The sequence below is a fragment of the Ursus americanus genome, chromosome 1 (genome assembly GCF_024610735.1).
Source record: "Ursus americanus isolate L20-20 chromosome 1, mUrsAme1.1.p, whole genome shotgun sequence".
Classification (NCBI taxonomy): domain Eukaryota; kingdom Metazoa; phylum Chordata; class Mammalia; order Carnivora; family Ursidae; genus Ursus; species Ursus americanus.
This window is the reverse complement of record NC_142127.1, coordinates 49058575-49077241: the sequence shown is the minus strand read 5'-3', so window position 1 is coordinate 49077241 and position 18667 is coordinate 49058575. Positions and strand designations below refer to the sequence as shown.

The 18667-nt window shown below is 35.1% G+C and overlaps 1 protein-coding gene across 1 annotated transcript in view; it reads left to right on the top strand.

Moving 5' to 3' along the window:
• Positions 1-18667, top strand: part of TLK1 (tousled like kinase 1) — a 138305-nt gene that overhangs the window by 29848 nt on the left and 89790 nt on the right. The window contains exon 2 of the mRNA XM_045779995.2: positions 11417-11535. Within this exon, the coding sequence (XP_045635951.1) occupies positions 11417-11535 (119 nt within the window). The remainder of the gene's footprint in view (positions 1-11416; positions 11536-18667) is intronic.

Genomic DNA, 18667 nt, shown 5'->3' with positions numbered 1-18667 from the left:
TATATGACTATCTATAAGGAAAATCAAACCCAAACTGAGCATCGAAGGGGTAGAGGTTATATAAGTTTCTTATTTAGCAGCATTTCAGCAAATGATAATTTTATTATGTCATCACTTTTAGGGTCTTTTGGAAATGGTTGAAATTATGAATGTAGAAACATCTTTGAATGCCAGGGGCTACTATAAAAAGTGGAATGTTAGTTGTTGATTAAAAAGTATACGGAAAAATGGGGCACCTGGGTGACTCAGTCGGTTAAGCGTCCGACTTGTTTTCCGCTGGGGTCATGATCTCAGGGTGGTGAGAATGATCTGGGAGTCAGACTCGGTGCTCAGCAGGGAGTCGGCTTGAGATTTTCTCCCTTTCGCCCCCCCCCCCATAAATAAATAAGTCTTAAAAAAAAAAAAAGTGTACAGGAAAAAGACCGGAAGAAAATAAACCTGAGTGTTGTTGACATTAGGTTATCCTTGTGTAGTAAGACTATGGGTGAGATTTTTAGGCTCTAATTTTTTGCATTTTTCTTTATTGTTGGCAATTTGGGGTTTATGACCAATGGTAAAAAGGGGAAGATGTGAAATTGTTTATTTCTTGTCACTGTAAAGATAACATTTCCTTTTCTTCATAAGGCAAATAACTTGGCATTGGGAAATAGTGTTAAATCAGAAAATTACTATAATTGAAAGAAATCTTGGTATAAGACTTTTTAAATATACAGATTTGCTGGAAGACTATGAGGGTCACCCTTATAAAGTATAAACTTAATAAGGCTTTGCATTAATCACTCCATTTTGGCAGCTTTGAGATAATACACAAATTAAAAGTGTATGAGAATGATGTGACCCACAGTTTCTTTGAGTTCTGTATTCTGTATTGAATTTCTGTAAAAGGGCAGTCATAATCATTTGTTAAGATACTAGGGGACTGGGGCGCCTGGGTGGCACAGCGGTTAAGCGTCTGCCTTCAGCTCAAGGCGTGATCCCGGCGTTATGGGATCGAGCCCCACATCAGGCTCCTCCGCTATGAGCCTGCTTCTTCCTCTCCCACTCCCCCTGCTTGTGTTCCCTCTCTCGCTGGCTGTCTCTACCTCTGTCAAATAAATAAATAAAATCTTTAAAAAAAAAAAAAAGATACTAGGGGACTGGTTATACTCTAGACCATCCTGGTCATCGAGTAAATAGTTTGAACCATACGAACCTATTTTATGTATTTATAATGTTTGAATATAACTTCATGTGGTTCAACCTGTTTAAAAATAACAATTTCTCATCCTTTGTTAAAATTGATTTACTTATATGTTTATCTGAAGTTACAAGTTGGTTGGGCTCTTGGGTGGCTCAGTTGGTTAAGCATCTGACTCTTGATTTCGGCTCAGGTCATGATCTCAGGGTTGTTGAGATCAAAGCCCTATATTGGGCTCTGCACTGGGCATGGAGCCTGCTGAAGATTCTCTCTCTCTCTTTTCTTCCTCTCTGATACTGGATCTCCCTGCCCCCTCCCCAAATATATTTATGTATGTATATATATGGGTGTGGGGGTTTGTGTGTGTGTGTGTATAAAATAAAGTTACAGGTTGGCATTTCTATTAAGATTGAAAGTAATAGAAAATATTACTAAAATTTAAAAATTTTGTATCTTGGGTTATTTGGTCTTTGGAACTGTATCTTTTTAAAGGAACATTATGATCTTAATGGTTTTATGCATTCATTTATGTATCTGGCACCTAAACTTTTGGCATTCTCTGGAGTTGTACCGTAATCTAGAGTTAGGAGTGATGGTTAAAGATTGTTTTTATTTTCATTGAGCAGCATAATTTATGTTGGACATGTCTGTGTGGGTGGGCATTTAGAGCAGGTAGGGTTCCTAAGCAGAGTGGTTTATTTTGTTGGAAATCTTTTGGGTTTATTAATTAAAAAATTTTATTTTTTTCTTCTTTGTTTGAAGATTTAAGCTAGTGAAATTGAAAGTGAGAAAACTGGAATGCACTACTGTTTGTTAATATCTTTTTTTTTTTTTCCTTCTCACATCACTTACTTGGCATGCAATTTTGGGGAAGTTGCTTATTTTTCTAGGACTCAGTAAGTAAAAATTATGGAGGCTATATATTCCAGGAACCTGCTAAGGGCTTGCCAGTATCTTCTCATTGAATTTGATAAGAATCCTGTGGAATAGGCTCTGTTACTACCAAGATTTTATGGATGAGGACAGAACTGGGATTTGAACTTGGTCTGGCAGCAGAGCCCATGCTCTTAACCCTACAATAAGTGTCCACAGAAATCCATTTTAAGAGTCTTTTTGAAGATATGATAGAGATGATGTTGGTGAAATAATACCTATGTTGAAATCACCGTATAAACATCTAGACTATTTTATCCTTGTTTATTATAATACATTGTTTCAGATAGTGTGGTGAAAGGTAGATAGTGCTCAGTTGGACTCTTACAAAAGAGTACATGCAACTTCCTTGTCAGAGATTTACTTCCCTGCTGCAGATGGACTGTATGAGATAACTATTCTGGAGCCCTTCTTCCACCCTGCCCTATTTGAATAGGGTAGACCAAAAAGGAATACTGGGGGGCAGTAAATCATCACTGTCTTTTTGAAAGTACATCAAAATAGTTACCTCAGAGGAGTGGGAATTTGGGGAGATGGGAGTATTGGGACTTTCATTTTTATATTTCTATATTATTTATTTCAACCAGCATTTATTAATTAGTAATGGGGAAAAAGCACGGAACTAAAAAAGATTCTTAAGTAATTAGTACTTAGGTTAGGGATAGGATACAGGTTGACTTTGTAGTAATAAGAAAGTGATAACTAGTCCAGGTTTTATCAAATTCCTCTTTTGGACCTTTCTTAGAGAACATTGCTTTTTACATGTACAAGCACAAACGTGTTCATTTTCTCCTCTCTCTCTCTCTCTCTCTCTCTCTCTCTCTCTCACACACACACACACACACACACACACACACTCTTCTTCTGGGCTGCTCTTTTGGGATAAGGGGTGCTTAGTGAGTGGATATCGGTTCTAATGATAGTTAATATATCTTAATCTCTCGGTATCTCAATTTCTTTATCTTTAAGATGAGAACTATATGTTATTTTTATAGTAATAAAAATACATATATATGTTTGTGTGTATACGCACATATGTATATGCATATGTATGTGTGTATATGTATATGTGTCTATGAGAGAGAAATTGATTCTAAAAATAGGAAATTATTATAAGCTTAAAGAAGGTAGAGTAATAGGAGTTAGTTACATTACTTTGGCATTCACAGAAAAAAATTAGGTATTGAAGTATATGCCATTTTACCTACCAGGAAATTCTAACCAAGGGGGAAAGCTAGAAGGGAGCTTATATTATGTACCTGATAAATGCCAGTCTTTATTGAGCAGCTGTATTGTTGCATACATATATGCTCACATTTATTGAATACTAAGTGACAGGTTTAGTTTAAAACTCTTCATATACACTTATTTTATTCTAACAACTATAAGGTACATACTTTTATTAACTATTTTATATATAAAGAAGCTGAAACATAGGGAAGTTGGCCATGCTTACACAACTTGTCTGTGTATTTATTTTTGATGAGGGAAAAATTAGCTGTCAGACATTTTTTATTTATAAGAATAAAATTGAAATTAAATTATTACTAATTCTCTTAGGTCGTGACAGGGTAGAGAAGCAAAAACCAGAACTCTCTGCTTTACTCTGATGCAAGCTATATTTCTTTATATGAATAATTTGGTCTCAGTTTGGCTGAATTCTTTGCTGTGTAAGGGTTACAACAGAAGTGTTTAAAATGACTAAGTATCTTAAAGATAAGGTGAGGTATTAATTTGACTTGGAGTGATCCTAGATCAGACCTGTCTTCTCTTTACCACAGGCTTATATAACTGAATGTATATACTAGATTCAGGAATCTCGCTTTCTATGCTTACTCTTATCAGTCATTCTAGATGAAATATTTGGGGTGTGTGTTTGTGAGAGAATGTAGTTATAAGTGTAGGTAGATGGATAGATCTATATAGCTCAAATAGTTTAGTGAAACAGAATAAAGTACAGAAACAGATCCGTATTTATGTGTGAATATGATAGATGGCTAGAGAAGTATTTCACATCAGTTGGAAAGGTTGCATTTGTGAGAAATTGTATGACATTTTCTTTTGGAAAAAATTATAGCTATATACAATTAAATGCTAAATGGATTAAATTTCCAAATGCTAATGTTTACTAAATTCATGATACAAAAATACTGTATATGAAAATAGATATATTCTATTAACCATGTTAAAATGGATGTTTAAAGACAAGAGTCAGAAGTAATTCTGGAGTGTTGAACAGTGTAGACTTCTTAAATTCTTTCTGTTTCCTATATTTTGAAATGTATTAAAAAACTAATGAAAAGGAGTGATTTAAATGGACTGTTTTATCTTGTTGAAATAATTTCTAACTTTATCATGATATTTCTGTTTTTAATTAGAGTTCTTTGCCTTATCAAGCATAATGTGAAAAGTATTAATAGAAGAAAGACCTTAACTGTTCTGTATAAATCCGCTTATCAGATGAAATATAAAAAGTAACAATTAAAATCTGGAATGAGCTAAAATATTTTCAGACTTCAGGAAGTTTTAAATTTAAAAATGTAAGGCAATGGCTTAGTAGAAGTTGAATCTATTAGAAAGGTCTAAGAGAGCAAACTCATTTACTTTTTGATAACTGGTTTTAACCTTTCTGGTGTTAACATACTTTCAAGATATCGTGATTTTGTTTTGACTATCTGCCAAGGAAGATGAAGTCTTAAGGTAATTAAAAAATGATATAACGAAAGATAGATTCCTTGTCATAAAAAGGTGATATAACTATAAAGTAATGCTGACTAACCAGAACTAATACTATGTCTAAATACATGCATCTTTTTTAGACTGGTCACTTTGGGAGGCTAGTTTTATAATAACTAACATCTATTGAGTGAGTGAAAGTGTGTGTGTGTGTGTGTGTGAGAGAGAGAGAGAGAGAGAGAGAGAGAGGGAGAGGGAGACGGAGACGGCGAGAGAAAATGTTTATTAGAAGGGGCCATGACATACTTCTCTAATTGGTAAAACTGTGGTATTTTTTTGTTTCCCTAAATTTTTCTTTATAGAATAGTCTGTGATCTCTAATTTGGGTAGTGACATCTCATTATATTTTTTATGTGAAATTTTGGGTTTATAATACATTTTACGGAGCAGTTTAGTAAGAATAGTAGCATAATTAGGAGACAGGTGGTTGTATTTAGAGATAGGTATTCTTTAAGTATGATAGGGTCTTTATAGTGGCTTTTATAATCATTTTCAAAAGTATATTATTGTATAATAGAGAATTTAATGGATTATAGTGAAATTACATATTCTTCAGAAAATCTCACCTTTTGTAATTAAGGACCAAATTTCTGATAAGTGTCAGAAATGACAGTTTGATTCCATAAAAAATTAAAATCTTTTAAATGTGTTTGCTACAGCAGAGAGTGAGCAAAGTACCTATTTTTGCATGGTTAAAAAAATTGAAAGAATAATACTTTATGATATGTGAAATTCAAATTTTAGTGCCCATAAATAAAGTTGTATTGGAACACAGCTGTTTCTGCATTACAATGGCAGAGCGGAGTAGTTGTGAAGGAGACCTGTGTGACATTCTTATCACTTCATACAGCTTTTGGTGCACTACAAATTTCAGTGTTGCTGTTACAACTTGACAGTGTTTTGAGTGCCATGGGTATTGCCAGCCTGCAATATTTATTTTATTTTTTTTATACCAGTGCATATCTATCATGTCAAAACAAGAAAAGAAAAATGGACTCTGAGTGCCATGCTTTTAAGGCACATTGGAGTGTGTATTATTTTGCTGAATTAGAGAGCAAAACATTTTTTTATTATGCAGTGACACTGTAGCTGTTAGAGAATATATGTTGACATTATTAGATTAAGCATATACCACACTATTCTGAATTCTGTTTTCTTAAAGTAACAGTCAATTTAAAATGGAATATCTTATCACAGCGTAATTTCTTCATAAAAATAAAAATTGAAAGGGAGGCTGCCACCAAAATAAGTTTCCAAGTGGCTCATTTGTTAGCCAAGCAAGGAAAGCCATTTACTCATGGTGAGTTAATTAAATTGTGTTTGATTGCAGCAAAAAAATATGTCCAGAAAATAAACTCGCTTTAGACTATAAATTTTTTGGCAAGAACAGTTGATTTAAGAGTTGAGGACATTTGAAGCAACATCAATAGTCAATTAAAAAGCAAGGCAAATAATTTATAGTGATTTTCCTTGTTTCTTGCTGAGTTGACAGATGTTATTGATGCCATTCAGTTGTTGTTTATTCAAGGTATCAATGCCAAATTTGAAGTGGCAGAACAGTTAGACTCTATGAATAGTCTGTGGAGAACAACTACACAAAAGAATATTTTCAAAGTTGAGAAAACACTAAATGCAATCTGAAGTGGAATCTGCTAAGATGTGTTAAAACTGATGGTGGTAAAAATATGTGTGGAACAGAAAAAGGCTTAGTTGGGTAACTTCACAGAGCTTGTAAAAATGTGAGGTGTTCAAAGCTATGGTTATTTGTTGTGTTATTCATCAGTAGGTACTCTGCAGAAAATATTTGAATTTATCATGTATTATTGAATCAGTATTGTCAGTGGTGCACTTCATTTGCTCTCGTGGATTTAATTAGCACCAGCTGCATGAATTTTTGTTGGACGTAGAAGCTGAATATCTTGACTGGCTTAGTAGTAAAAAAAATTTTTGTTTTAAACATTTTATCTATTTATTTAACAGAGAGACAGCCAGTGAGAGAGGGAACACAGGCAGGGGGAGTGGGAGAGGAAGAAGCAGGCTCCCAGTGGAGGAGCCTGATGTGGGGCTCGATCCCAGAACGCTGAGATCACACCCTGAGCCGAAGGGAGACGCTTAACGACTGAGCTACCCAGGCGCCCCTGTAGTAAAATTTTTTTACAATTTTTTGAGCTTAGGACTGAGATTGAAATTTTTCTGAATGAAGCGGGATGGCCTTCAGCTACTGATTAGCTTTGGAAATCAGCTTTTTCTGAAGATTTGGAAATAATTTTAAATGAATTTAACTTAAAATTATGAGGCAAAATAGTGCTTACATGTGAAATTTAGCTGCAGTTAAATCATTTCAGTGACAACTGATGTTTGAATCACAAATAACATCAAGCTGCTTTATACATTTCTCCTGCTATCAAAGTGAGATCTTCATTCCCATATGAATTTGCATGAATATATTTTCCATCATCAAAGTATAGTTCCAGCAACATTTTTGAGACATGATGCAAATGCAGAGAAAATTTCTATATCTCAAAAATCCATTTAATTGTGCACTTGAGGAACTTCTACCTAACTTCTAATTGGAAATGATTAATCTGTAGTGTAGTGACATAACAAAAAGCAAATATCAAAAGAATCTAAGACACTTCTATAGTTGCCTTCAAAGTAATGAATATAGTCAATTAAAGTCATGTACTTGTGGGTCGATACCAGTATTTACCAGTACCTTTCTGTCAGAAAAGACATTTCAAAGATAGATACATAATAGATGATCAACATTATCAGTTGAATATTTGCAATAGATTTTGATGATAGGAAACTCAAATGCTACCCCCCAATTCCATTTTTTCATTAGCAGACTTATATTTTATAATATTATAAAATATTATACTTAGTTATTTTATCTTGAATTTTGTCAATAAAAAGTGTGTAGGAAGTTTTTCTCTCTCATTATGTAAGTATCTATATGCTTTTGCCCTTGGCCTGCAAAGACTGAAATATATATAATTGGGCCCTTTTCAGGAAAAGTTTGAGGACCCAGATTCTATAGCAGTGCTTTCTCAGACATGAATGCACGTAATAATTACCTAACGGTCTTACTAAAATGCAGATTCTGATTTGCTAGGTCTAGGCATGGGACCCAAGAATTTGCATTTCTTATAAGCAGGTGAGGTGATAACGGATGCTGCTGGTCAATGGACTGCATTTTGGGAAGCAAGGCAGTAGTATTCAAGGTTACATTTTTATTTAGACAAGTATGCTAGGGCCGCCTGGGTGGCTCAGTCAGTTAAGCATCTGCCTTCAGCTCAGGTCATGATCCCAGGGTCCTGGGATCAAGCCCCATGTTGGGTTCCCTGTTCAGTGGGGAGCCTGCTTCTCCCTCTCCCTGCCCCCCCCCGCTTGTGCTTGCGTGCTCTCTCTCTCAAATAAATAAATAAAATCTTAAAAAAAAATAGACAAGTAAGCTAATATTTGTTAAGCGTCTGTTATTTGCCAGGAATTATACCTGGGGTTCTTGCATACATTGCTGTTAAAATGAAGTAAAAATTTGTTAGAAAGTGTTAAGGACTGTAAGTGATGTTGGGGCTCACTATAGGAGTTTTGGTTAGAAACCAATTGTTTGTTTTTTCTCAAGTGTATAGCTTCCTCTAGGACCTCATGGGGGGAGGACTGAGGTCCTAGAGGAAGCTTTATAGCTAAGAGAAGCAATGGGAGACAAAATACCACATTATTAGTTGGTCCAGGTCAAAGTAGGGACTTGGGTCCTCATCTTCTCTGCTCAATTTCAGTGGGCCATCAACCAGTTACCAAGCCAAAGAGTAGAAATAGTATATAGCACATAAAGATTTTGTAAATATTTTCTCTCTGCCTTGTTTTTCATTTTTAAAACCATGTCTTTTGAATTAGCAAAGTTAAAATTTTGATGAAGTCCAATTTATTTATTTTTAAAAAATTATTTGTAAGAATTGTGGTAAAGTGTACATAGTATAACATTTACCATATTAACTGTTTTTAGGCATACAGTTCAGTGCCATTAGGTATATTCACATTATTGTACTATCATCACCACCATCCATCTCCAGAACTTTTGTATCTTCCCCACTGAAACTCTATACCCATTAAACACTAACTCCTCTTTCCTTGCGCCCCCCCCACCCCACCGTCTCTGGCAACCATCATCTACTTTCTGAATTTAACTATTAGGAATCTCATATAAGTGGAATTGTACAATATTTGTCCTTTTGCGTTTGGCTTATTTGACTTAGCATAATGTTTTCAAAGTTCATCTATATTGTGACCTGTGTCAAAATTTCCTTCATTTTTAATGGTGAATAATATTCCATTTTATGCATATACCACATTTTGTTAATCCATTTATTCATCGATGGATACTTAGGTTGCTTCTACCTTTTGGCTGTTGTGAATAATGCTGGTATGAACATGGTGTATAAAGATATAGTCTAGTCCTTGCTTTCACTTCCGTTGGGCATATACTCAGAAGTGGACTTTCTGCATCATATGGTAATTCTGTGTTTAATTTTTTAAGGAACTGCCCTACAGTTTTCCACAGTGGTCGCACCAGTTTACATTTGAACAAGGGTTCAAATTTCTCCACATCCTTACTAACACTTACTTATTTTCTGTTTTATGATAGTAGCCGTCCTAATGGGGGTGAAGTGGTATCTCATTGTGGGTTTTGATTTGCATTTCCCTAATGATTGATATTGAACCTCTTTTCATATACTTATTGGCCAGTTGTATATCTTCTGTGAAATGTCTGTTCATGTCCTCTGCCCATTTTTTAAAAAAGATTTATTTATTTTATTTTAGAGAGACAGCAGGGAGAGGGGCAGAGGGAGAGGGAGAGAGAGACTCTCAGGCAGACTCTGTGCTGAGTGCAGAGCCAAACATGGGGTGCAGAGAACCCCAATGTGGGGTTCAATCCCATGACCCTGAGGTCATGACCTGAGCTGAAATCAAGAGTCATATGGACGCTCAACTGACTGAACGACCCAGGTGCCACCCCCTGCCCTTTTTTTTTTTTTAAGATTTTATTTATTTATTTGACAAAGTGAGAGAGCATAAGCAGGGGGAAGCAGCAGAGGGAGAGGGAGAAGCAGGCTCCCCGCTGAGCAGGGAGCCCGATGCGGGACTCAATCCCAGGACCCTGAGATCATGACCTGAGCCAATGGCAGATGCTTAACTGACTGAGCTACCCAGGCCTCTCCCCCGCCCATGTTTTAAATTGGATTGTTTGGGGGTTTTTGTTGGGTTGTAGGATTTCTTTATGTATTCTGCAAGGGATCTTGCATTTTTTCCCAGTTTGGAATCTAAGAAATCATTGCCAAATCCTCCAAGATCATGATGCTTTCCCCTGTGTTTTCTTCTTAAAGTTCTATAGTTTTAGGTCTATACATGCAAATGCAAGATCTCGTGGATGTCAAGAAGGAATGGGATCAAAAGCAAAAATTGAAGGCTTTGGCTTTTTAAAGGTAGTAACTTTGAGATGGAAGAAAGAGTGGGCAGAAAATATGTATTCAGGTACAGACATACGCAAGTAAATATGGAAGGATGGCCATTATCCATCCAGTCCTCTGTCCAGATAAAGATGAAAGGTAATGAAAGCAATTTTAAAAGATAAAATCTATAGGAATAACTGTTAACCTTTAGGATAGAGGAATGCCAGAGGATGTGGAAGGGGTCTAGTTAGTTTAGTTTGAAAGGATCCACATGTGATTTGGGATTGCTCCTTATTCCTTTTGAGAACCACTTATTTATGTCAGTTCTAAGGTTTTATCAGTAGAGAATTGTCAGACATGAATAAAAGAAATTCAAAATTGAACTTTAGAATTTGTGGTGCTTTTGTCTGCATAGTAGCAATTACATAAGGATGCTGATTTTTTTCCCTTTAATTCTCCAGTGATTGTTTAATAATAGCTGTTACCTCAGTGATCTGTTTGATAGATATATATATTTTTCATCCACCTGAATGAAATGGAAAACAATCAAATGTACCAAAATCTTTGGGATGTGATGTTATAAAACAGTCTTTCCCAGTTTAAAATATAGTCAGATAAGGTATAAATAAACAGAATAATTAATTACTAGTGTCACTTAGTATCAGAATTCTGCATAAGCTAAGATTATACTATGAGAGTGGTGTTTTTCAAACTATGGACCTGTGGTCCATTAACGGCACACGAAATCAGTTTAAATGGCTCACAACCAGTGTTTTTCTTTTCTAATGGACAAAGTAGACTAGAAAATATTGGCAGGCACTGAATGCAGTAAGAAGTATTTGTGGAATTTTTTAATACATGTGTGTATGTGTCTGTGTACTGAATTGGGTGGAAAACATATTTCTTACTGTGGATTGCAGTCAGAAATGTTGGAAATTCACTCTCAGTTGTTTTGATGAATTAGTGAAGGACATGATAAAAAATTTTAAAGTCCTCTAATGTGTTTATAGAATGCATTCATTAAGTTTATATTGACATCTCAATTAACCACATCTATATATTTTGTGTTTCTGTGTATATGAAGATATATATTTGTGTTTTATTTTCCTTTTCTTAATAGGTGCAATGGATGAGCTTCATAGTCTGGATCCAAGAAGGCAAGAATTATTGGAAGCTAGATTTACAGGAGTTGCAAGTGGGAGCACTGGGAGCACTGGCAGTTGCAGTGTTGGAGCAAAAGTGAGTAAAATTATAATCTTTATTTGACATTCTTTCCTTGTATTAAATCATCCAGAATATATTTTGTAAAAGAATCCTACATATGTGCTTAAGAGCAAATTATCACTTACTGTAATTTTTATAATGTATAGGGGAAAAGTCACTATTTATAATCCTGATTTTTGATATAACATAACAAACTTCAGGGGCATTATGTTATAATACAGCATAATAGGTTTCAGGAGTAAAAATTAATTTAGTAGATTGAACTGCTCTTCTCCCATTATATAATTTTTACTTTTCCTGTCCTTTGTCTCTTCCTTGCTTGCCTCTAGAGAGACAGCAGGGAGAGGGGCAGAGGGAGAGGGAGAGAGAGACTCTCAGGCAGACTCTGTGCTGAGTGCAGAGCCAAACACGGGGTGCAGAGCACCCCAGTGTGGAGTTCAATCCCATGACCTGAGGTCATGACCTGAGCTAAAATCAAGAGTCATATGACTGAACAACCCAGGTGCCATTTGTATGTTCCTGTGTATGTTCCTATTTGTACAACTGCTGCATAAAACTTTAGTTTATCTATTAGGCCTTCCAGTGATAGACCTCATGCTGTCTTTAACTCCCCATTACCTCACACTGTAGTGGATTTCATGTACTTTTTCTCTTATGGACCTCTGTGAGCATTTATTTAGGTTACATTCGCAGGAGCAGACTTGCTGGGTTATAGGGTATATGTAGAGTTAAATTGAATGAGTAATATAAGATTGCTATTCAGAACAGTTGTACAGGACTAACCCATACTTTTAACAAAATGCATGATCATTTATGTATCCCCACATCCCAGAAACACTTGGCGTCATCTGGATTTCTCATTTTTAATAGTCTAGCAGCTATAAAATATTATCTCTCTCTCTCTCTCTTTTTTTTTTTTACTTGTTGTAAAACAACACCAGTTGTTTTGAGCGTTTCTTCATGTGCTTGTAGCTTTTTGGGAGTCTCTTATAAATTCTTCCAGTGCTTTTCTGTTTTTCTATCAGGATTACTTTCTTTTTCAAACTGATTTTCCCATGTTCCTTATATATTCTAGATACCAATTCCATGTTGGTTGTATACAGTGCAAATGACTTCTCCCAGTTTGTCATGTCTATCACCTTTGTTCATGGTATCTATTATTGTATAGGATTATTGTAGAGGACTCTTTAATTTTGTTGTAATCAAACTCACCAATTTTTTTTTTACCTTATAGTCTATAACTCTGACGTTTTGAATAGCTCTTGGTACACTAGGAAAAACAGTTCTCACTATGAGCCATTTGGGTCAAATAGATCCTTTTCCTTTTTTCTTTTAAAGATTTATTTATTTATTCGAGAGAGAGGGAGAGGGAGAGAGAGCAAGAGCAAGCAGCGGGAGGGGCAGAGAGAGAAACCCAAGCCAATTCCGTGCTGAGCATGGAGCTTGATCTCACCACCCTGAGATCATGATCTGAGCCAATACCAAGAGCTGGATGTTTAACCAACTGCGCTACCCAGGCGCCCCATCCCTTTGCTATTTTTATATTTTAAGTTAATTTACTAATTTATAGCAGTAGGAATAAAGGTATAACGAAAAACAACTTTATTAGACATTTTAATAAGAATTTAAACATAAAATCCTCTTTGTATCAAGTAAATCTTGTGCACAAGCATCATAAAAGATAAAGGATATTGTCATGCATCCTTTGAGCATGAAGTGGTCAAAGTTCATGTAGAAGAATATTATATGATGAAGTCCTTTACTTGAATGACTAACTGATGAAGATACCATGTTTCCTTTTTTCCTTAGAAATATGTTCTCCAATTCATTGATTCTTATATTTGAGAAAATTCATCTAGGATAATATCATTTGATGACTCTGAGATTTCATTTATATAGTCATTGCCATCAGTTTTAGAGTCTAGAGAGTCTAGAGGTGTTGTTATCTCTTTGTATTCATTTTCTGATTTGTCTAATAATTACAAAATGTCTTCCTCTGTCGTTTTCTTCCTTTGACCATCTTGGGTGGAAAATGAAAATTTCTTAATTCTCCACTGGACTCAATGCAATCTAAAATGAGTCTGCAAGGATGTCTCTAGTATGAATTTTTTAAGTTCTTATCTCTTTTTTTTTAAGATTTATTATTCATTTGAGAGAGAATGCACGCATGAGTGAGGGGAGGGGCAGAAGGAGAGAAACCCAAGTAGACGCCTTGCTGAGCCTGGAGCCCAACATGGGGCTCCATCTCATGACCCTGAGATCCTGACCTGATCCAAAGTCAAGAGTCCATATTTAACTGACTGAGCCACCCAAGCACCAGTCTCTAGTCTTTTATACGTGTTCTTAAAACATGATGTAGTACTTTGGGCAAGACAAGAAGATAACTTGAGACATGATCACTTATTTCACTATTGCATCACTCTTTTAGGTCATAAAATCTACATTGTTTTTCTATTTCTACCATAAAAAACTACAGCAGAGTTGCTTAAAACAAGACATTCATTTTCTTATAGTTCTGAGGGTCAGAAGTGTGACATTGGTCTCATTGGGTTAAAATCAAGGTGTGTGCAGAACTTGATTTCTTTCTTGGAGGCTCCAGTGGGAAGGGGGAAAGGGACCTTTTCCTTGCCTTTTCTGGCTTTTGGAGGCTGCCCAGTTTCTTGGCTGGTAGTCTCTTTCCTCCGTCTTCAAAGAGAGCAATGATGTAGCTCTTTTACTGTTCTCTGGAAGTCACACCTCCCTCTGACCACAATCTAGAAATTTTAAGTACTTGTGATTAGATTGGTGCATGCCCATCTGGATAATTTGGTAATAATTCCCCCAATTCAAAGTCCTTACCCTCTTACATGTGCAGAGTCGTGTAACATTCACAGGTTCTGGGGATTAGGATGTGAGTGTCATTGGGGGACAGTATTTTGCCCATCATATCATCATTCTTCTACTTTTTTTTTTAATAGTTTTTGTTGGTGTTAGCATAGTTGGGAATAATTGATGAACAATGATCATTAATGATGAAGTAATTCCTAGATGATATAATAACAAAATATAGGAAAAATAAGATCAATAAGATCCCATAATGTAATTTAAATTTGTGAAAGGGTCTATTGGATGTCCGGTGATTAATTACGAGATAGAATGCATTTTATTCTGTTAAAAATAACTTTATTTTTATTCTTTGAATGATCTCTAAGAAAGAATAGAAGTCTCCAAATACCAATCTTCTTTTAGAGAGAGAGTGTGTGAACTGGGGAGGGGGGTGAGGGAGAATTTTAGGCAGGCTCCAACCCAGCGCAAGCCTGACATAGGGCTTGATCTCACGACCCTGAGATCATGACCTGAGCTGAAATCAAGAGTCAGACCCTTAACCGACTGAGCCACCAGGTGCCACTCTCCCCCCCTCTCCCCCACCTCGTGACAAATATCAGTCTTTACAAATAGGTAGAACTGCTTGAAAAAGAAGCTCAGACATTAAAATTGGGTTCAGTGGACCCTGAGGTATTCTAAGAATTAAATACTTCTTCACCACCCCTGGGCCACAAAAATATTCTGCAGATTGTTCTGTTTATTTTATAGTTTTACTGTCATATTTGCACGTTAGGCCCCACCTTTTATGTAGTATTGATAGGGATCCAGTTTTATTTTTCTCCATCTGGTGAACCAGTTTTCGCCACAGTGCTGCTCTTTTTAAAACATTTTTTAAAAGATTTATTTATTTATTTTAGACAAGTCGGGGGAGAGGGAGAGAGAGAGAATCTCAAGCAGACTCTGTACTGCATTTGGAGCCCCATGCAGGGCTTGATCTCACAACTCTGAGATCATGGCCCGAGCTGAAATCAAGAGTGGAACACTTTAACTGAGCCCCTCAGGCGCCCCGCTCCATAATGCTTCTTAAATCATCCATATTTTTCCACTGATTGGTGATGCTACCTTTATCATATATTAATTTGCCACATATGTATGTGGATCTCTCTGGAATTTCTCTTATGTTCCACTGGTCTGTATGCTTGTACCAGTATCACATTTTGAAAAATACTGTTGCAGTTTTGGTATATCTTTTTTATATGGTAGAGGAAGTCTCTTCTTTAATCTTCTTTTTTAAATTTGCTTTAGTTTTTTTATGGTTCTTTATTCCCTTGTGTAAAATTTGAGCATTGCTTCATTGGCTTGTTTGCATTTGGAGATTCTTCTATAATAGCGTACTTGTATCTTTTTCCTTAGAAAATTATCAAATAGAATTCTTATTTTGAATGCATTTATAGATTGAGGAGTAGTGAAATCTTTATAAGATTAGGTTGTCCTGTCCAAATACATGAAACAATGTCTCCATTTATTCATTTCTGCCTATAGAGATCTTAAGAATTTTTGGCTAGTTTTTATGAATTCTTTTGGCTAATTTCTGGACACTAGAAAGTTTTTGTGGCTAAAATATTTTTTTAATTTTCTAGTTGGTTATTGCAGACCTAGGAGGTGTTTGATTTTTATAGTTTGGTCTTATATGTAGCTTCTGTGTCTTGCTGTTGGCCTTTTTTTTTTTTTTGGTTGTAACAGTTTGTTGATTCTCTGGGCTTCTCTAACCAATAATTATCTTCCAAAAGTGACAGTTTTATTTCTTACACCTCATATATATATATATATATTTTCTTTATATTGGTCATGATCTTCAGAAATGGGAATATTCTATATTATTTTGAGTGGTATTTAATGCCACATAAACAACTGTCACATCTAAAAGGAAGGAAAAGCTTAATTTCTAATTTTCAGAATATTGGAAACAACTGTTCCTCATCTAAGAGAAATGTATTAAAAAGAAGTGTGGTATATATATATTTATACAATGAAATACTATTTAGCAATAAAAAGTGAGAGACTATTGATATCATGCAACAACATGGATGCATCTCAGGTAAATGGATTATTCTAAGTTAGAAGAAGTCAGACTCCAAAAAACTACACACTATAATACTTATTCCACTTTTTTTTTTCTTTTTTTTAAATGTAAGCTCTATACCCAGTGTGAGGCTCAAACTCACAACTCTGAGATCCAGAGTTGCTTGTTTCATTGACTGAGCCAGCCAGGCACCCCACCTTTATTTCCTTTTTAAGACAGGGGTTATTAATGGGGTTATTTTGAGCTATTCTTTTGAAAATGTAGTTTGTATGACATTAATCCCTGAAATGTGCCCTTTTTATAAACATTTCCTATCTAATAGCTCTTAATTTTATTTGTTCAGATCTTAAATATTTCTTTGTATTGTCAGCTTGACCTTTTTCTGAGTGGTGTATTAAAATCTTTAGCTGTATAGGGAATATGAATATATATATATATATTTCATATATCATCAGTGGTATTGTAACAGCGTTGTATGGTGTCAGATGGCAGCTACTCTTGTCCTGACCATAGCATATAATGTATAGAGTTGTCCGGTCACTATGTTGTACACTTGAAACTGAAGTAACATTGTGTGTCAGCTGTGCTTCAACTAAAAGAGAAATCATTAGCTGTGATTATTGATTTATGTCTTTCAGCTTTTAGTTATCAATATTTGCTTGATAACATTTTGAGGCCGTATTTTTACATACATACATACATCATCATCTTCTTTTCTTTTTATAACTATGTAATTATTTTTTCCTTAAATACTTGTTTCAAATCCTAAGATTAGTATCTCTGGCTTTCTTTTCATTCATATTTATCTTAGATATATGGGTATATGTTTTTCTATCATTTTTGCTCATTTTAATTGTATTTCTTATAGACCACATGTCTTTTTTGATAGAATATTAGTGTTTTTACCTCTTAAAAGGTGGGTCTAGTCCATTACATTTATTGTAATTATTGTTGTTTTCAAGGTCTCAAAGTTTTACTCTGCAGATGAGTTATTTATTACAAAAGAGAAAATGGGTATTTAAAATGGAAAGATTTGTTTGTCACCACCACAATAAGCAAGCTCAAATTTTGTATTGGCAGTAACACAAACAGTCTGACATTAGGCTCATTCTGAGGTGATGGCAACACTAGGAACTAGATCACCTATAGTTTTCATGGTGGAAATGTTGGTTGTTTTTTTTGTCCCCATGGTGGAAGTGTTTGATTTGAATTTAGTCATGAGAAAATACTCCTGCAACATCCTGCTGGACAACTGGCCTGGACTCTTTCTTCAAAGTGTTCAGTGCCATGAAGAACAAAGGGAGGCAGAGGGACTGTTCTAGATTGGTTGAGACAAAAGAGACATAGCCAGATTGAATCTGTGAATCCTGATTTGCTCCTGGATTGGGAGAAAAATGGTTGTAAAGGATGTTTTTGGGATATTTTAGGAAATTTGAGTATGGACTATATGTTGGATGATAAATTTATTTTGGTTTACTGTTCTATTTGGGTAAGCTTGTATTTTTAAAATATTAATTTAAGTTTAAAAATGTAGATGAAGCTATAGAATGTAAGATAGTGTTGAGCAATGACTGTTATAATGGTCTTATTTAAATTGGTGGTGATAATGTGCCTGTGAAATGCAGTATTATTGTGTAAGCAGATTTTCATAATGGTGAACCAGGAGTTTGTAATGTGGAACTTAAAGCACAAGGATTAAATTTCTGATAGTGACAGTGTTCTGGGAGAGGAGGAATGGGCGAAAGGTAAGAAAATCATCTAGAAGCGTAGGGTAAAAAATTGATTACCTATAATGAAGTATGTTATGTTTGCTTAAAAGTAAAGTAATAAGCACACGCAACAGAGATACTATAAATAGAACTTCTGAATTACTGTGACAGGGTGTAGAAGGAAGAATAAAAAGAAACTTAATCCAATAAAAGTGAGGTAGAGAGAAAGAAGAAACAAATGATTCTATGATAGGAATAAAGCCAAGTATATATTATCACAACAAATGAGAACCAATCTAGAGGCTGTTGACAAGAAACATATCCCAAAAATGACAAAGATTGGAAATAACTGGAAAGAAAATATTTCAGGTAATCATAGAGAAGAAGAAATTAGAATTAATATAAATTTGAGGCCAGTTTCTCCCTAACTCAGAACCTTCCAAAGACTTCCCATCACATTTAAAATACAGTTCAGTGTCTTCATCATGAAAACCTTATGACCTGACTTTAGACCAACTATACCCACATTGTCACTTGCCTCAAACATACT